Below are 20,070 nucleotides of genomic sequence, written 5' to 3' on the forward strand. Positions count from 1 at the left end.
TCCCCATGCCTGACCCAGGCACTCAGAATACCTGGGAGCGGGGCTCAGGCTCTCATGATTTTGAAAAGTCTATAAGTGATTCTAATGTGCACCCAGAGTAAAGAAACAGCCATAGGCATAATTTGGGGTTTGTTCGTTTAATACTAGGGACAGAACCCAGCAGCACTCTATCATTGAGGTGCATCCTCAACCCTTTTATTTTTTATTTTGAGATAGGGTTTCTCTGAGTTGCTTAGGACATCACTAAATTGCTGAGGCTGGCCTTGAATTTGTGATCCTCCTGCCTCGGCCTCTTGAGTTGCTAGAATTACAGACTTGCACCACTGCTATAGAGATGAAAACCAGAGTTAGGAAAACTGAAGGATAGAAGTTGTTAACTTGACCTGTTCATTCCCTACCTCTTGCAGCTGATACCTACTGTTGAAAAACTCAGCAAAGGCCAGGCGTGATGGCACATGCCTATAATCCCAGCAGTTCTGAATGCTGAAGCAGGAGTTCAAAGCCAGCCTCAGCAACCCTAAGCAACTTAGAGAGACTCTGTCTCTAAAAACTAAATAAATAAAAAAGGGCTGGGGATGTGGCTCAGTGGTTAAACACCTCCAAGGTTTAATCCCCTGTACCCCTCCACCAAAAAAAAAAAAAAAAAAAAAAAAAACTCAGCTAAGATTTTTTGTAGGAGAAAAAGGACTTCTTGAGTTTCATAGATTGAAAAAAGTTTTTCATGATTCTCTGAGTTCTTCTGATCAAGGACATCTTCATTGGGGCCAAGTGGTTCTGGATGCAGAGTCTCAGCAGTGTGACCTGACCTCCCTGCACCATCTGTTCTTCTCCAGTAGACTCACCTGGGCTGAGTCACTTGGTGCCTCAAGGAGAAGGCAAAAAGCACTTTTTTTTTTTTTTTTTGAGTTTCTGCTTGTGTCATATTTGCTAATATCCCATTGGTCAAACCAAGTCACATGGCCCAGGCCAGACTCAAGACGTGAAGAAACAGGCTTATTTTTCCACATCTTTACTAGTTTTATAATCAGCTGTCCTTGCTTAGCAGCATATGGCCTCATGGTTCCCCCACTCACTAAGAACCCCTTACCATCGTTTTGACGGCAGTATGGCACCATCAGTGTGCCCTGTAATATATTTAGCAAAGCCCTAACTTCTGAGCAGCTTAGAGCTCTTATTGGTGATCAATTGTTTCACAGACTGAGCATCCCTAATGGGAACATCTGAGATCCAAAATGTTCCCACATCAGAAACTTTTGGAGGATTCACACGATGCTACAAGTATAAAATTCCACACAACCTCCTGCGACAGGTCACAATAGAAACACAGGCATAAATGAAATATATTGCATACAACTACCCTCTGGCTATGTGTATAAGATGTATATGAAACATAAATGAATTTCACATTTACGCTTTGGGTATATCCCTGAGATATCTCAGTATACACACACACCCACACACATTCCACATCCCCAAATCTAGGAAGAGCTAAATCAGTTTGGGCCCCACATAAACTGGGTGAGGGGTAGGCTTAATTAGTGGTGAGCAATACTCCTTTGGCACTTCCCTTGTACCAACCACCATAAAGTGTATTACACATTTCACTGTAACTCCATGGGGGTACATGTGCTGTTTTACCTTAATTTGCAGGTAGGGAAACTGAGGAATGGAGAGTTTACCCTGACACCAGTCTCGCAGTTAGTCATTGACAGAGCAGGCACTTGAATCCAGATAGGTTAATGTCTGAATCTCTCTTCATAACTACATATTACACCGTCTCTTAAGTAATAATTTACAGATAACTTTCTTAGGACGAATTCCAAAAGTTTGACCCATTTTAAGGAGTTTTGATATAGAATGTCATGTTGTTCCTCAAAATTGCACCAATACACACTATAAAAAGAGAAGTGGTTATCTTTGGGTTTTGACATTAGTAACTTCAGACCTTGTTTTCTGAATTAGACATTTGCATAAGCCAAGGTACAGAGAGCTTCAGGAAGATGGAGATCCATTCAGGAATTCCCAGATGAGTGGCAGGAAGGCTGGGTGTGTGTGGACAGTGATGAAAGATGAGGTGGGCTGTTGAGAGCCACAGAATGGGAATGGCCCCTGGCATTTTGCCAGAAGTAATGGTTGAGAGGCGAGCCATTAAGATGATGCTGGATTGAAACAGGCTGTGTATTCAATTGTATATAGACCCCCTGCTGTCCGCCTCAGGGATTCTTGGGGAGTTTGAGTTGGTTGTTGAGGTTCTGGTGGAGGGAGTTCCGGTTTGTGTGGTGTCACTGGAAGGACCGCGTGGGTGGTGTTGGGGGGGGGGGAGTTCGGAAATAAAGTTTGTTCCTGCCTGAGTGGCTCGAGATTTGTGCCCAGCCAGACTGCGGCAGTGGGCAGTGTTGGAAGACCAGGCCTGGAACCCAGGGTTGCAAACCTCATGCCTACAGGGCCAGGCAGGCAGTTGACTGAGTGAAACATGGTGTGGACCAGGGAGGCAGGAAAGTTTCTGACTGCCCATAACTCCAGTAATTGTCATCGAGGGACTCTGGGAGTCTAGACTTCCATGGGAAATCTTTTTTTAGCATTGATTCAATTTGACACCCCCCCCCCAACACACACACTGTAGGGGTCAAACCAAAGAGACCCACCAACCAGCTTTGATTAGGAGCTGCCAGCCTGCAAGACCATGGTCAGCCTGTTGCTATCTTCCTGGACCAAATTGATCCATAGCATCAAAGTTATGCATCCAGCCCAGGCTGCAGTTCTGCAGAGCTGGAAGGGGCAGCCTGCTGGATTAGTGACTATCAGACAGCTCTGGCAACATTTGGAGGGAGGAGAAAAGTGTTAAGCTGGGTGCTAGGGAAGCAAAACCAGAAATTGTTAAATGAATAATGGGATGAGGAGTGGAAATTCTATTGAGAGGTGGTTTGGGCACCTACAGGAGAGGTCTAGGACCATGGCAAGATCTTGCTTTCATTTGTGGGAGAGTGAGAGGCTGGTAGGCATCCCAAGCTGGCTTGATGAATCAGATGCAGGGCAGACCATGCAAAGCAACCCACACCCCAAAATAGGAGAATGACAGGATCAACCCTGGCTATTGAAAGAGCCAGCTGGCTATACTGTCAACAATGTGGGTAGAGTGTAGGCAGAGACCGGCGTGCAGGCAATTAAAATTGCTGTGGTGATAGTTGTCAAGTACCTGTGCCAGGAACAGCAGGGCACCTGTAATGCACAAAATTTCAACAGTCATAGCTAGAAGGGATTAATTAGTAAATCTGGGGTAATCATGAGAATGAAAGATTTGGAAAGATGCTTTGGTCTAGCAGAGGAAAGAAGGCTAACTTGTCAGGTTATAAGTCTGAGATTGGGTAAACCAAAAGCCTTTGCCACCTGGGAAAATTTTTTCCTAATTGAAGGAGCATTTGACAAATGCTAAAGGTGATAAGCAGGCAGAGGGTCAAGGTCAAGGTCAGCACTTAGGTCAGATAATGAAATCTGAACTGCTCTGTGCCAAGGAGTGCCCATGTTTCCACAGGTTCCAATAACCTTTTGAGTTTCAAACCAGAAGACTGACCAAGAAAGTCTTGAGAGAAGGTGTTTGGGCTGCTACTAAAAATATTGATAAATGCAAACAGCTCCATGGTAGAGCACTTGCCTAGCATAATTTTCCCCTTTTAGATATCCTAAGTTGCAAACTCCAGGAAAATATCATGCATGACTTTACCTATAGGAAGCAGGCAAAAAAGCATTTGGATAAGAAAGTTATCTTGAAATGAAATCAACGAGTTAGACTAGGGATGTAGCTCAAGCAGTAGACCACCTCCTTCATGCAATCCCTAGGTCACATCCCCAGCACCGGAAAAAAAAAAAAATCAACAAGTTATTAAGCACCTCCATGCTCCTGAGCAATTTGCATATATTCTCTAGGCTCTGGTGTACATGGCTAGTGTACATGTACAAAGGGGAACACATTAGAAATTTGCTAAAATTGCTCCAATTCGAAAATCCTGGGGTTTTCTTCCTTTTTCAACTTCATCTTTTCCTTTTCCAACTAAGGGAATGTCAATTTGTTGGCAGTTATCAGAGATACAGGCAGAGACGTCATATTAAGGACACTAGGCCTCCATCTGGAAACTACAAGACTCAAGAAAACATCACATTAAACAGGACAGGACCTCAAGGGTTAAAAATCCTAAGTGATTCATGAAATGGTAGTAGATGAAAAATATCCATCTTTTTATTTCTAAAAATAATCCTAATTAGTAATTAGAAAAACTGGCTATAAGTTATTTGACACTACATTTTCCTGTTATTAATGCTCAAGTTTTTTATTGATGAAGATAATCAGCCATGAACATTTAGTATGTTTTTTTCTTTTGTTGAATCAGCCTTTGGCACATTCACAAACACAATTATTAAGTCAATGAAACAAATATGGCTCAGATGTTTGTCAAAAAAATTTTATTATGAAAACATAAAAGCAATACAGTGTTCAAGAAAGTTCTATAAATATAGGGAAAATTTGGCATTTCCTACGCTTGCATTTCATATGCAAGTATTTGTGTGTGGTGTCTTAATAGTATACAATTTAATATATATTTTTTTAACTTTAGATCACTTACTCTTAACTAGAAGTTACCTTGCCCCTCAGGCTATGTTTGGCAACATGTGCAGAGATTTTTGATTGACACACTGGGGTTAAAGGTCTTCTGCTAGTTAGAGGCCAGGGATGCTGCTAAATATCCTAGACCATACAGGACATCCTCCCACAACAAAGAATTACTTGTCCTAACTGTCAAAATTGCCAAGGCTGAGAAATCTGCTTTAGACACAAACACAGTTTCTTCCACTGATATATGATTTATTACAAAACCGGTTTCTTCCACAGAGACATGGTCTTCCATGATTCTAATAGGGAGATTGTTTTCAACCATTTACTGAGCAGTTCATTGCTAAGCATAACACATGTATTATCTTATTTAATAGAGTCAGTTCTCCATATCTATTGGTTCTGCACCTGCAAATTCAGCTGGATGCAGATCAAAAATATTGGGAAAAATATCATCTGCACTGAACACTTATTTTCTTGTCATTATTCCCTAAACAGAACATGACAGCTACTGACACAGCATTTACGTTCCATTAGATATTATAAATCATCTGAAGATGACTTAAAGGATCCTGACAGAGCACAAAGTTTATATGCAAATTCTCCACCTTTTTATATAAGGGACTAGGGCAGCCTTAGATTTTGGTAACCAAAGAGGTGAAAGATGAGGGTCCTGGAGCTGACCACCCAAGAATACAAGGGATAATTAAAAATGATTACACCATGTCTTCAAGGAGTTCAGTAGTTGTTCAAAGTCATACAACTGCTAAGAGCAAAGACAGATTGGAAATCCTGTCTATCTGACTTCAGGGCCAGTGCTGTTAGTTATGTATAATAATGTCAGAGTTAACAGCTTTATATACAGATTTCTGCATTTCAAATATTATTTCCTTGGGCTGGGGATATAGCTCAGTTGGTAGAGTGCTTGTCTTGCGTGCATAAGGCCCTGGGTTCAATCCCTAGCACCACAGGAAAAAAAAAAAATTATTTCCTTGGTGGGTGCCGTGGCACATACCTGTAATCCCAGCAGCTTGGAAGGCTGAGGCAGGAGGATTGTGAGTTCAAAGCCAGCTTCAGCAATTTATCGAGACCCTGTCTCAAAATAAAAAATAAAAAAGGCTGAGGATGCAGCTCAGTGGTTCAGTGCCCCTGGGTTCAATCTCCAGTAACCCCCACCGCCAAAAAAATAATTATTTTCTTCTTTTATTTTGAAGATGTTAGTATAAAGGACCAAAGGGAATGGCAGTTATAGTGGCTTTTCCTATATGTTGCTAATATGTTACTGATTTTCCAGGATTGTCCCAATTTCCAGCGCCACCATTAAACGGTGAGAAAAACCCTTTTGATACAGTCTCCTCAGCGCTGACTATTCAGCATTTAATAGCAAAATTCCTTGTTTATTTAATAAGTGCAAAAGTACATCTCTGGCCGGAAATCATAAGCATTTGCTGGAACTGGACACCACACACAGATCTCCCCAGATGAGGACCAAACCACCTGAGAACACTGAGGAGCCCGGTCAATGTAAATAAAGCTTGCATTTCAAAGAATCATTTTCATTTATTTAACAAATACAGTTATTTGACCAATAAAGGCTGAACCTCAAGAAAAACATTCCTGGTTACTCTACAAACTTTATCTCAAATGTTCTGTTTACATATGCCTGTGCAGAGCAAATGAGAGAATTGAATTTTGTAGCTTGAAATATTTTCTCTGATAATATTGAGTGTCTTCTTTTTGCCCCATCCTAGAAATGACAAAAAAAAAAAAAAATAGGCCTTTCTTGGGGGTACTTCTGAATCAAGGGTACACCCCTCAACACACCCCATATTGACCCTCCTAGACTCTTGACAAACAAGGATAATAGTAGTCATAATGGTAACAATAATAATAGAATCAGATCCAGAATTTTTCAAGTAGTAATTTTGTCATTACAATAGACAGAAATCACTTTGATAGTTTGTGTACCAGTATTTTAAAAAATGAAAGGAGACTAGACAGCAAAATAAATAAGCACATTGCATGTCATAATCCCAAGTATTCTCTTGTGAAACTTCTGTTTGTTTTGTGTGTGTGTGTGTGTGTGTGTGTAGGAGAGACAGATGATGTAATTTTTCCCTGCTGTGGGTTGCAGAAAAAAAAAACAACAAAAAAACACTGATCTAATCCTATCTGCTTCATTGGAGAGGTGGTTCTCAGAGATGCTAAAAGATGCCCCAGGATACCTCAGCTGGTTAATAGTAAACTAGGATGAGAACAGAATTCCTTAATCTTGAGGCCAGTGTCTATGTCATCAGGGGGTTTGGCCTGTCAATCTTGGAGAAAAAAAAAAAAGAAAGCCCCGTTGGGTTTAGCAGAGCCTATTAGGGAGTAGAGGGAGTAACTAGATGTTAGCACAAAGGATTGGGTTGGAGCTTTGGGGGTCTCCATGTGTCTTTTAACCCACACCAAATTAAATTGCTTAACCAAAAAGTGGTTATTTGGGCTATTCAATGTTTGACTTGCCGTTATCGCCTCAAAGTAATAACCAAATGATGTCTATAAAATATTCAAATGGAGCTGTCACCAGAAATCTTTATTTACTTATTTGTTTATTTCCATCCTGTGCTGCTGGGGATCAAACCCACGGCCAGGTGCATGCCAGGAAAATGCTTTACCACTGGGCTAGCAGGACAGATGTGGAGAGTGGATGATTAATGGCCTCCTAGGCAACTGCTTTGGGGCAGACTGAAATGAGTTGTCCCTTGCTGGGAAGGTAGAAGAAGTACTTTACCAACCTTAAGAAGTAGAACTTGACCATACCCTAAGTTACGGAGGCCTTTGGGGAAACCCAGGCAGAAACCGGGCTTGCAGGATCCACACACAAGCTAAGTTGTTCTCACCTCTGGGTTGATTGAGGCAGCCCTTGCATTGGGAGTGGGCACTCCTTCGCTCCTGGTGGCCAAGTGCTCAGTGACATCAAAGGCTCGAGGAGGACTGGCTTTCCTCGGACCACAGCTTTTCTCCATAGTAGATGGACATAATAGATGTCTTCCAGAAAGTGACTTTAAAGGTCTATTAAGAGTAGGGAATAGGGTGTAGCTCAGTGGGAGAGTACTTGCCTAGCACGGGCAAGGCCTGGGCTCCATCCCCAGCACTGCAAAAACATTTTTAAAAAATGTAGATATTCCCAGAATTGAGTCCACTTTAGTTAAATTAACCAAAGGTTATAGAGTTAGCAGATTGGATCATAAGAGCAGATGGGGTGAGATAGGAAAGCAAGTAAGAGACCAACTTAGAAACTTGAGAGCCGAAGAAAGGATTTCAAGAAGAGGAAAAAAAAGTCAAGTGCTGTCGTTCCTCAAGTCAAGCAGTGTCCTCTTCACTGTCACTTGTGGTTTCTTATGCTAGGTCATGCCCAGAGTCCCCTGGGGATCTTGTAAAGATGCTGGTTCTGGCGCCCAAGATTCTGCATCAGCCTTAGGTGACACCTGTGCTCCCCAGTCTAAACAGCAAAGGGCTCTGCTCATTCCTGCCATCCCCACCTCTCCCTCCCCTTCCACTTTAATAAATGTAATATTTTTATACACCAACGTGGATAATATTTAAACATAGACATTTCTGAGCAATTGAAGCTTGGGATTTCATTAACAGGAAGTTAATAGGTGTGTATGTTTGTTTGAAAGGCAGTGGATCATTAATTATACATGTCACAATCTTATCTCTTGAATAATGGCATGTGTTTCAGGGCGATCCCATTTGGGAGGATCAATATTAATGAGAATGAAAGAGGAAGGAAAATGCCTTTTCAAAAATGTAGCCAAAGGTTAAGAGACATTTTGTCTTGGGAATGTTTTATTCACACATTTCTGATGTTGTTATTCAAACTAAATAGACTTGTAAACATTGCCCACGTCCTAATCTTGTTGACGTAAGTAAAATAAACCAAATTCTTTCTTTGCTTATCAGACTCCTGTCCTCAACCTCCAACTCAACCAAGGCAAATTTTAATCTAAAATTTTTTTAGTGTAACTAAAAAACAGGGAAGCTTCTCTTTGGATAGGCAAACACTAAAATAATATGTGAAGTACTAAAATGCAAGTAATGTTACATATAAAGTGTTTTTATTGAATACTTCAATGCTTTTCTTAAATACTTTCAAGTTGGGGAAAAAAAAAACCTGTCTTGTATAGAGAATTATGGTTAAGGATCCATGCTATTTATAAGGAGGACTCCGGCAAAATTTGGTTTCAGTTGGGTACAATTCTGGATTTAGGTCATCCTATGATTATCATGTGACCACAGGGCAAAAGAACAGAGCTGTTTTTCCTCTGAAAATGCACGTGTTTTTATTAATGTTTTTTAAAGAGGAAAAGTTATTCGAAATGCCCAACCCCATTAAATTTCTTTTGGAGTATTTTTTTGTCCAATTAATTTTCTTATTAAACAATATGCATTGTCTTCAGTAAATTTTTTTTCCTCATTAGCATGTGAACTAGCTTTCTGTTTGCTACTCCAACAACAATTTACCACCAACTTGGCAGTTTCAACAACATAGAGTTCTGAGGTCAGTAGTCTGCTATCTGTGGACTGAGTCACGGCGGGGGCTGGGTCACATTCCTCTGGGTTGGCTGTGGGTACCATCTGCTTCCTTGCTTTTCCAGTTCCTAGAAGCAGCCCACACTCCTGGTGGCCCCTTCCCCACCCTCAGTCCACACACTAGTCCCGCCCACCCACAGGGCACCATTCTCACCAACTCTTCTGCCTCTACCAGTGCAGCCAACCCTTGCCGGGACATCAGACCCACCCAGAAAATTCAGGACGGTCCCCCAGGGACAAGATCAGCTCCTTAGCAATCCTCCTTACCCTTCGCCATGCAACAGAACATATTCTCCAAGTTCCAGGGGTTCAGATGTGGACATTTTTGTCTGTATGTCTGAGTTTGGGGGAATGGGGACATTATTCTGCCTACCTAGAATGTCTTATTGATGTTTAAGAAGCATCTTCTAAGAGAGGGATTGTTGCAATTTGGGGACTGATATTCGAATAGTGCCATTACATCAAAATTATGTTCTGAGATGGGCGTAGTGGCACACGCCTGTAATCCCAGCAGCTCCGGAGGCTGAGGCAGGAGGATCATGAGTTCAAAGCTAACCTCAGCAAGTTAGTGAGACCCATTCTCAACATTATAAATAAAAAGGGCTGGGGAGGTGGCTCAGCAGTTAAGTGCCCTTGGGTTCAATCCTCAGTACAAAAAAAAAAAAAAAAAAAATTGTGTTCTGATTATATCACTCTCAGGTGGAAAATGTTGCTGCTCTTATGAGGCAGGGTGTTCCTCTTCTGATTCCATTCATATTGTTTTCTAGATACAGTTCTCCTTTTCCAGTAATTACTTTTGTATTATTATCATTGGGCATAAATTCTCTATATGGTGTAATGAACCCTTTAATCTGTAACCTACCCAAAATTTATGGACATGAAGAGGAGTATTCAAGATGGCTTAACCTTGTATTTCTCAAATTGGGAAATCCTGCTCCCCCACAGGACAAGTGACAATGTCTGCAGACACTTTTTTTTTTATTGTCACAATTGCGGGGAGAGTATTATGGGATGCTACCCAGTGCCTTACAGACACAGGACAGCCCTACCCCACCAAGGATGATTTAGCCCAAAGTGTCCATGGTACAGAGGTGGAGCAACCCTGGCTCAGAAACAATGGAAACCTGAGACACTTCACCTCCACCTCTTTTAGTTTTTGAAGCTCTTCACATTTCAAAGACTTAGTTATTAGGCTAATATCTAATATCTAATGAGTGAGTTGATATTGGTATGTTGATTATAATTGGAGTTGCTCATCAATGGAATTAGATATAATACTAATTAGACAAGGGGTCAGCAACTAAGTTTGATCAAAAGATCAACTAGAAGTTAATAAGGCAAGTGGATCGGTGCCCCTCAATCCATGGGAAACGTGAAAGATAATACACTGAAAGAGAATAAGCATTGTCTGGATGCTTAGTGCATGAAATCGATGCCCTGGTCTCCTGCTTCTCATCTCTGTTCTTCTCTATCCACACTGCAGGGGTCCCTGGTTCTATGCCTAACGCCTCGTGGACCGGTAACCTCAGAGCTGTGAAGTGGATTGACATGGAAGATAAACACGGAGGCTGCCACGGTGAGGCATCTGTCCCCTGCTTTGGGCCACAGTGCTTGTTGCTGTTGGCATGAGGTGGCTATGAGCACAAGAGTTCTCGTGCAGAGAGAGCTAGCTGCCGGAACATTTAGACCAACCCACAAGTTCCTACAGAGAAGCCAGAGGCTTTGAGTCACAGTCTCTTGAAAATCAGTTGAAATATCTCACAGACATTCCCCAGCTCCCAAACACCTGCGGAGATGGACAAGTAGTTTCCAAATGATAGCAATGCTGGCTTCTTTAGAAAGTGAGCAAGTTCCAGCCCCTTACTGCTTGTTCCTCTTGCTGTTCCTTTGCGAGCTGCACCCTCATCCCTCAATCATCCTCTCTCCCACCTGGCTTGGAGAGCTCCACAGTGGCAGGTGACACTAAAGAGAGAGGATTCCCCTTCAAATGGAAAAGGACTAAAACCCTATGTCGTTTTCACGTCCATAGAATCTTATGGAGAAGGATTTTTATCCATCCTGGTGTTCATTCCATTCAGAATAGTGCCTCACACCTGGTGGGCAGGTGTCTGCTGCAGCTGCCATGCCTAAGGAGCACAGAGTGGGAGGTGGAAGCAGCAGATGTTAATTTTCTCAAAGTTCTGGAGGCTGGAAATCCAACAGCGAGGCATCAGCAGGGTTGGTCCTTTCAGAGGCTCCTCCTTTGCCGTGTAAATGAGCATCTTCTTATGTGCTCACGTGTTCTTCTCACTGTGCGCGCCTGGGTCCTAATGACTTAAAAGGACCCCATCAGATTAGATAAGGCCCTACCCTCATGACCTCATTCTAACTTAATTGCCTTCTTGAAAGATCCTATTTCCACTCTGAGGTGCTGGACGACAGCACATGAATTGGGAAGAGCACAGAATTCAGCCCTTTCACACCGTGCAATAAATATTTCTTTGGCAAGTGAGTGATCAAGGGAATGAATGAGAACATGGAGGTCAGCCTTTTCTCCCTGGGGTGACCAGGCTTTGCGTCCACTCTTCCATTCAGTCTGGGCTGCCTTCATCAGTCCATCTTATCTACACCTGTTACAGGTGAAAACCTTCAGTTATTGCATCTCTACCACATTACACCCAACCTCTTTCTCGTGGCCGTCTACCTCAATGTGCCAGTCTGGGTAGCACAGTTCCCTTTCAGACAAATCTTTGATTCTTCTTCTTTTGGTACCCATTATGCCAATGAACGTCGGAAACCTTTTATGGTTACAGGCATAATAATTGTCCTCCAAACCACTATATACAGAGAAAAAAAGGGCAGAATCCAAAGGAGGTAGAACATTGCATATAATGTAGTGACTCAGTATTATAATACTTTTCTTCTTGTCCATCTAATTTATGTTAACTTGGTTTTAATATATCCTGCAAAATGCTGTCGATTTCATCTTGTATAATCAGTTTTATCATGTGTTTCTTCTGTTCAAAAATCTTCAAGGATTATTCATGCTTATGGGATAAGAGGGCAAACCCTTTCTTCTATTTCATTGGGCCAACCTGTGTTCCATTATGTGCCAAGGAGAACCTCTGGAAATAGCTCCAACTTCCTACCATTCTTGTCTCTAACCCATTCCCAGCAAAATTTCACATTCTAACAGAAAACTCCCACCTCTACAATTTTCCCAGAGGCCTTTCCTCCAATCTGTCCCAAGCCACCCTCTACCCTCGATGCTGCCCAATTCCCCCCATCCACCCTTCTCCATGCTTTCATTCCACACTACTAATTTAATGCCTAAGATTTGCCAGGCACTCTTCCAGATGCAGAGGATGTAGAAGTGAGCTTAATGCTATGAAGTCTGGGCTCTTCCGGAGGTTACAGTGTAGTCTGGGATGCAAGTCAATAAGCAAAATATCATTTTCCTTCTTGGCACTGATACATATGTATCAGTTGGTGACAAGTGCCAAAGAAAACAAATCAGGTGTTTTAGTCAGCTTTTTTGCCATTGTGGCTAAAAGACCTGACCAGCATAATTGTAGAGGAGGAAAATTTATTTGGGGGCTCACAGCTTCAGAAATCTCAGTCCATAGACAATAAGATCCATATCTTGGGGTTCAAGGTGAGGTAGGACATCATGGTGGAAGAGTGTGGCAGAGGGAAGCAGCTCACAGATGATCAGAAAGCAGAGAGAGAGAAAGAGAGAGAGAGAGAGAGAGCGCTCTACTTGCCAATACAACTACATACATACCCCAAAGCCATGCCTCCAATACCCACCTCCTTCAGCCATATCTCACCTGCCTTCTTACCACTCAGTTAATTCCATCAGATGATCGATCCACTCATTGGGTTGAGGCTCTCATAACCCAATCATTTCTTCTCTAAACCTTCTTGCATTGTCTCACACGTGAGCTTTTAGGGGACACCTCACATCCAAACCATAACATCAGGGAAGAAGAAATGGCGGTCTCGGGAGGCCTCATTGAGAAGGTGGCTTTGAAACAGGGTCCTGAGGGTGTCCTGGAGGGAGCCCTAAGGATATCTGGTGAAGGGTGGATGGGAGGAAGAGGAAGTGGAGATTCTCAGAGAGCCCACCTATGTGCTTGGGACTGGCAAGGAAGCTGGTGTGGCCCAAGTGAATGAGCAGAGGTCAGAGTGGGGAGATCTGAGTCAACAAGGCCAAGTGTGGCCAGAGTCTGAGTCTGAAATGCCATTGTCCGGGTCTTGAGTAGAGGAGACGAGTTCCACTTGTATTTTAAAACAACCTCACTGGCTGTGGGGATGAGACTGTACTAACAGAGCAATGGTGTAAGTCAGATAGGAAGATGGCAGAGGCCCAGGGTGCTGGCCGTGGAGGTGGTGAGGAGTGGTCAAATTCTACTAATATTTTAAGGTTGAGTGTGTATAATTGCTTCTAGATGGGGTGTGGGACATGAGAGAGAGTGGAAGAACCCCACTCTCATCACCCCCTCCCTGGGATTCTGAATTACTGTGGACGCCGGTTGGGAAGACTTAAAGAGGAGGTTAGTAGAGAGGAGATTAAGAAGTTCAGCACTAGATAACATAGTGGTGCACGCCTATAATCCCAGCAACTCGGGAGGCTGAGGCAGGAGGATTGCAAGTTCAAGGCTAGAATGGCAGCTTGTGAGACGCTGTCTCAAAATTTAAAAAAAAGGATGGGGCTATAGCTCAGTGGGAGAGCACTTGCCTAGCGTGCACAATGAAGCCCTGGGTGTCAGCGCCAGTACCTTAAAAAAAAGAAAAAGAAGTTCGCGCTGACATTACATTCTGAGGCTTATTACCCATCTAAGGAGAAGTGTGAAAGTCGGCACTTGGAAAAGCTAGACCAGAGCCTCAGTCCCAGGGAAGAGATTTAGCTAACAACCCATAAAGGCCTCTGCCATCTGTTCCCTTCCAGAACTTCTCACCCACAACTCTCATTCTCCAACATATCGCATACCTCGGGACACTTGCTATGCTATTTCCTTGTGCTATTTAATTCTCATCTTTGTCAAATGCATAATTGTAGCCCTTGACCTCCTAAGGGGAGTTTAAGCCCCTCCTAGGCTGGGACTATCCAGTCACACTTCTTTGTACCTCCTAACACTTGGGGCAGAGTTACCTCCTTGGCAGTCAATTCTACCTTTCCGCCCTTGACTTTCGAGAACAAGCATGTTTTGACTGTGTTTTCTGTTCTGTCCTTTGCAGGCCACTACGTACATGGCATTTGTATCTATGGCAACGGAGACTTAAAGTGGCTGATGAATTCGCAAAGCCTGTTTGCTAACAAGTTTGAGCTCCATAAGTATCCCCTTACCGTGGAATGCCTAGAACTGAGGCTTCGAGAAAGAACCCTCAATCAGAGTGAAACCGCCATACAGCCCAGCTGGTATTTTTGATCAGCAGCTCACGTCTGCAGGGAAATTGCATTGGACAGAAGAGCCCTTCTTTGCAAGAGATGGTTTCAGGACCACAGTCATGGCTTCAGGACCTGGCCACATAATTATGCTTAAAATATCCACTGGACACTGTGAAACACACTGACAGGATGGCCGGTTTGGCAGCTTCTAGTTACTCACCTCTGGGTTGGACTATTCCTATGATCAATGACAAATTTAAATACCATCGGATCTTTGCACCAGATACTCATAATATAAATATATTCTAATAGAGAGTAGGATGGTAGATAATCCTATTTAGGACAAAAAAAGAATTCAGTTTCTTAAAAAAAAAAAAAAAAAAGGAATCCTCTATAACATCTTAATGGTCTTTACTCTGTGCTTAACCACACATGGGCCCAGAGACAGCTTTCTGGGTAACTCAACAATTTGTTCTAAACAAAAGTAGATCTTGTTCATGAGTTTCCACACTAACATTTTCAGTTTACCCATGTCTGAAGTTCTGTATATGGTGTAAAGCCATTAATGAGACAGAGGATGTGCTTTAAGATAGGAGTCACCGTCCTCTACTTCAGAGAAAGGACCTTGCGGGCACATAATGTTTCTCCATCTTATGCCAGAACATTCTTTGATCTTTCTTGCATGTTTTTCACTGAGAACACTGAAAAGTCCTCACAAGAATGAAGGCATTCCTAGAGGTGCTATTACATGAGTCTTGTCTCAAGTTGGAAACCCCTCAGAATGAGTTACTTCTTCTGTGACTCCCTTCCCCCTAAATTATCCTACTTGCAAAACAGACACCAAATTCTGCAAGGCTTTTAACTACACTGTGCTATTCTCTGAGTAGCTGTACACTGCTTGGTGTTGATGGGAGTTGCCTTGATTTTTAAAGGCTTTTAATTGTGGGTGACTGAGTGTCATTTATTCCTCACCCATTCATTCAGCCTGCATTCAGGGAATAGTTCTTGAGCATTTATGATCCTTTAGACCCATGCTGAGACAAGAAGAAAATGAAGATGGAAGGTTTTTAAAACCTTGGGAATAATGTTAATAATGAAAAGCCTGGTCTGGAGAAGCTTACAAAGTGTTGTATTGAACACATCCCTAGGCGCAGTTAACTATTGTGGAATCAGGCCAAGGAAATCAGTAATTACAAAATGAGGGTTAAATTAGAGATCATTTGAAAGAGAGGAGGAGGATACAGAATCTGAAGTGAGTAGCGTTCTAGGCATTCTGCTGGCTCCTCAATATGTCTCCTTTCATCTACCCTCATGGCAGCATAAACCACCCCCATTTTGCAGATGAAGTAACTGAGGCTTGGGTTAATCAGCATTAGTAAGCACATTCTTTGTCTGAAAATTGGGATTCTCTTACCAGTCTTCATTTCCTGAGCTAGCATATTGAGAGAAGATGAAATAAAGCCATATTTACTATACCAGAGAAGGTAGATTTTAAGAATGGTCTCAGTGTTAATATTGAGAAAAAGTTCTGGCACCTCAGAAAGATGTGAAGTCTACTCTAGTATTCCCCTAATCCACTGAATTCCTAAATATTTATTTATTCTAATGAAAACAATTACTACAACAGATGATAGATTTAATTAACACAATTTTATTTTTTTCTATAATTGTTCCTATTGAATGTTAATCATATTTAAAGGGAATGACTATGATAAAACTTTCTTTTTCCTGTTACTGAAAAAAAAAAAAAAAAAAAAAAGGAACTGTATTGAGCGGTAAAGGGTCGAAGGGTAGGAAACACATCCAGGGTCAAGAGTGAAGTCTAAAAATGGTCTCTTTTCAACTTATTAGTTAAGTGAAACACCTGAGAAGAAGAACTGTTTTACACTGGATCTTACTCATATAGAATGAGATGTTTTTCTGGAATAGAAGATGTTTACACGTCCCTTGCTGGTCATCTCTCCTATAGCTTCAATAATCTTGGAAGGGTGGATTGGAGTGTTCGAGCTAGTAGATTTCTGCTAGCCCATCGAGAAGCCCTGAAACTACTGTAGCCATGTTTGTTTTTGATAATGTTCTGGGTTTTTTTTTTTTTTGGAAATAAATTAATATATTGTTTTACACCTTTGGGGATATTGTGTATGTTTATTTGGTGGTTGCTTGAAATCCGATAAGAACATTGCTTTAGTCAGCTTTCTCGCTGCTGTGACTAAAGGACCCAACCAGAACAACTGGAAAGCAGGAAGGTTTATTTGAGGGCTCAGAGTTTTAGAGGTCTTCGTCCATAGAAGGCTGGCTCCATTCCTCAAGACTGGAGGTAAGGCTGAACATCATGGCGGAAGAGTTCAACAAAGGGAAGCAGCTCACCTGGTGATGAGGAAGCTGAGAGAGAGTCCACTGGCCAGATACAAATAAATACCCCCAAGACACACCCCAATTCCCACCTCCTCCAGCCACACCCTATCATTGTAGTTACCAAGACTCTCATAACCCCAATCATTTCTCCTCTGAACCTTCTTGCACTGTCGTACATGGGAGCTTTTGGGGGACACCACATCTAAACCATAACAAGCATATTCAATAAGGCGATTGTCCTAGGCAAAAAAAAAAAAAAAAAGGAAGGAAGGAAAACCAAAATACATTCATACATGCAAAGCTGTCTAAAAGTTTCCATCTCCTGAGAAATAATTAAACTTTCCCTTTGCAGGGTGTTGGGAGAGTAATTAGAAGTGATAGAGGAGAAAGCAAAATGGAAGATCAACTTTATTTAAATTAGGTACAATTATTTAAAAATTTGAGGCAAGAATAAGTTGTCATTTGCTTGCCCTGTGAATTCATTTTTCTTAACTCAAGACATAATTTAGGAAAAAATCTTGTGTTAATATTATCCTTCGTACTTATCAAATGCTAAAGTTTTTGAGCAGCACTTCAGCTGTAAGTTTGCTAAATAAATATCACTTCTGATGGACACATGGAAAGTAACCTCGGGAAGGCGTCTTACATATCATTGTTTAAATGAAAAATATCTTAAAGCTAAAATGAAAAACATCTCAGACCACAAAATAATGAGAATAGATGCTCATAAATTGAAACTAATACAAAATATAGAATATAAGTGAAATAATATAGAATAAAAAGTGAACTATCCTCCCTAGAGGTAATCACTCTGATGTATCTTAGGAACAGCTTTTGCCCCGCAGTGACATACACACTAAATGCGAATGCATCTCCAACAGTGCTGTCAATAAGAATGTCTATGGTGACAAAAATTCTTTATATCTGTGCTTTCCAGTAGGGTAGCCAGCATGCACAGGAGCTACTGAGCACTTGAAGTGTGCCAGTATTTCTCCATATGGCAGAGAAATGTTATTTTTAACCTTATTTAGCTTTACTTGATTTAGACAGACACATTTGATTCATGGCTTCTGCATTACACAGCACATTCCTGAAGGTAGACAGCACTTATGTGAATGTGTTTACAGAAAATGGAAAAACACACATACTTTTTTCAAAATAAGTTGATTATATGGGTACGTAATCGAAATTATATCCTTTCCCAACCCACTAGTTTAGACCTTTTAAAAATAAACTATTTAGCTTAGAATAACTTTAGAAAATGAAAGTACAGAGTTCCCATGTACCCCACATTCTGTCCCCCCATTATTAACATATTACGTTAGCGTGGTACACTTGTCGAGGTGAATGAGCCAATGTCGATACAACACCATCCAACTTTATACTTCAGATTCCCTTCCTTTTTATTTCATGCTCTTCTCCTATCCCAGATCCCACCCAGGATAACACACTAGATTTAGTCATCCTTCTCCAACAGGCTCCTCTTGGCGCGACTGTTTCTTAAACTTTCCTTGTTCTTGATGACCTTGACCATTTTGAGAGTACTCCCCAAACTCATGAGCCGAAACTTAGTCACCAATGTGATGGTGATGGCAGGTGGGACCATTAAGACGTGATGGAGACTGGTGCCCTTATGAGCAAGTCCCTCACCCCTTCACCATGAGAGCAAGAGGGTGCCATCTATGAACCATGAAGTGGTCTCACCAGAGGTCAATCTTCCCTGCCTCTAGAACTGTGAGAGATAAATTTCTAATATTTAGAAGCCACCCAAGTTTTGGTATTTTTGTTACAGCAGCCCAAACGACTGACTTTCAAAAAGGGAAATTCTATACATCTCTATTTCAGACTATGGAAATGATTGAGAAGAATAAAAGAGAAGAGGTTCCATAATCATATCACTAAGAGAGTGGTGGGAGATGTGAGGGCTGTCTGGCTGTGACATCTGTCACCCCAGGGATCACCAGTGTTGATTTTTGGCTGATTTGGCTGGATAGGTAGTTGTCCCCTTCCTCCCTAATGGCTCTGTGTGCATGCCTCCTGAATCTGGGTTCACCATAAAAATGGATGTTCTTCTGTCAAGCGTGAATGAATAGCTGTGGTCCCCTGCTAGAACCTCCAAGCAAGCTCACGAGAAAGTGGTGAAGAAGAAAATAGCAGGTGTTCCGAGGTTAAATGGGACCTGTGGTCTCATAGATCAGTGGTTAGAAACCCTGGATTCAGATTCATTTCTTATTGAGTAGATGTAATGGTTCACTGCAAGGGAGGAGGAAAAACACTGATTACTGCCACCTTCTACACACTTAAACTCTGGTGCTCAAACGCCTTTCGTGACATACCTCTGAGCAGGTGAGGTGAGGTAAGGCCATGATCAGCATTCACACCATGGCTTTACAGATAACCCTGCAGAAAGCACTTAAATTAGACTTGCCAGTGTTGTTTATCAAAGATAACCCAACAGAAGAGGAATAGTTTAAAGAATAACCACAGTAACAACACAAGATTCTTTAGGGGTAACAGCTACAGAAAGCAACAGAATGACTTAAATATGCAATAGAGAAATATTTGAAATGTAGGAAATTTACTAAAACACTGGTATTACAGTGATTGCCATGCATGGAAATTTTCCTACCCCCTGATATGTGATAGAGAAGCTTTTTAAAAGGATGGTGAAAATGAGGAAATGTCTTTTTAAAACTTCTACAAATAAAAATAAGAATAAAGACACTCTGCTGTGTTTGCAAAGGATTTTTGAACAGAAGATTCCATTCCATCTTTTACATATTTAACTGTGCCAGGGACAAGTTCTAGGTTTATAGTATATATTAAGGCTGACTGGAGTCCTTCCCTGTGGTAACAGTTGATACTCATTATGCACATGACAAAGGGTTCACATTTTGCTCAGCATTATTTTATGACTGAAAGCTCTCTTAGGAATATTTGATTCCCACCTGTATTAAGCTCTGTGTTTATTTTTGATTACTTGTGTTAAGGCGAGATTGCAATAAATCACTGAGTCGATCTTAAAGCAGGAGATGGAATCTTTATTCACCAGTTGGCAGTCTGGATCCACCAGCTGGTGGGCCAAGGGGCAGGCTGCAAGTCTACACCCTTCAACCTCCTCCCAGGGTTTGAGTATACCTCTTACAGTCCAAATCCATAT

The 20,070-nt window shown here is 41.7% G+C and overlaps 1 protein-coding gene across 3 annotated transcripts in view; it reads left to right on the top strand.

The window, feature by feature from the left end:
• LOC143401575 (N-acetyllactosaminide beta-1,6-N-acetylglucosaminyl-transferase) overlaps positions 1-16,630 on the top strand; it is an 80,063-nt gene extending 63,433 nt beyond the window's left edge. For all 3 annotated transcript variants that reach the window (XM_076859182.1, XM_076859185.1, XM_076859183.1), the window contains exons 2-3: positions 10,668-10,760; positions 14,405-16,630. In XM_076859182.1, the coding sequence (XP_076715297.1) occupies positions 10,668-10,760; positions 14,405-14,595 (284 nt within the window). In that variant the 3' untranslated portion in view covers positions 14,596-16,630. The remainder of the gene's footprint in view (positions 1-10,667; positions 10,761-14,404) is intronic.
• The last annotated feature ends 3,440 nt before the right edge of the window (positions 16,631-20,070 follow it).

This window comes from Callospermophilus lateralis, chromosome 6 (assembly GCF_048772815.1).
Source record: "Callospermophilus lateralis isolate mCalLat2 chromosome 6, mCalLat2.hap1, whole genome shotgun sequence".
Classification (NCBI taxonomy): Eukaryota; Metazoa; Chordata; class Mammalia; order Rodentia; family Sciuridae; genus Callospermophilus; species Callospermophilus lateralis.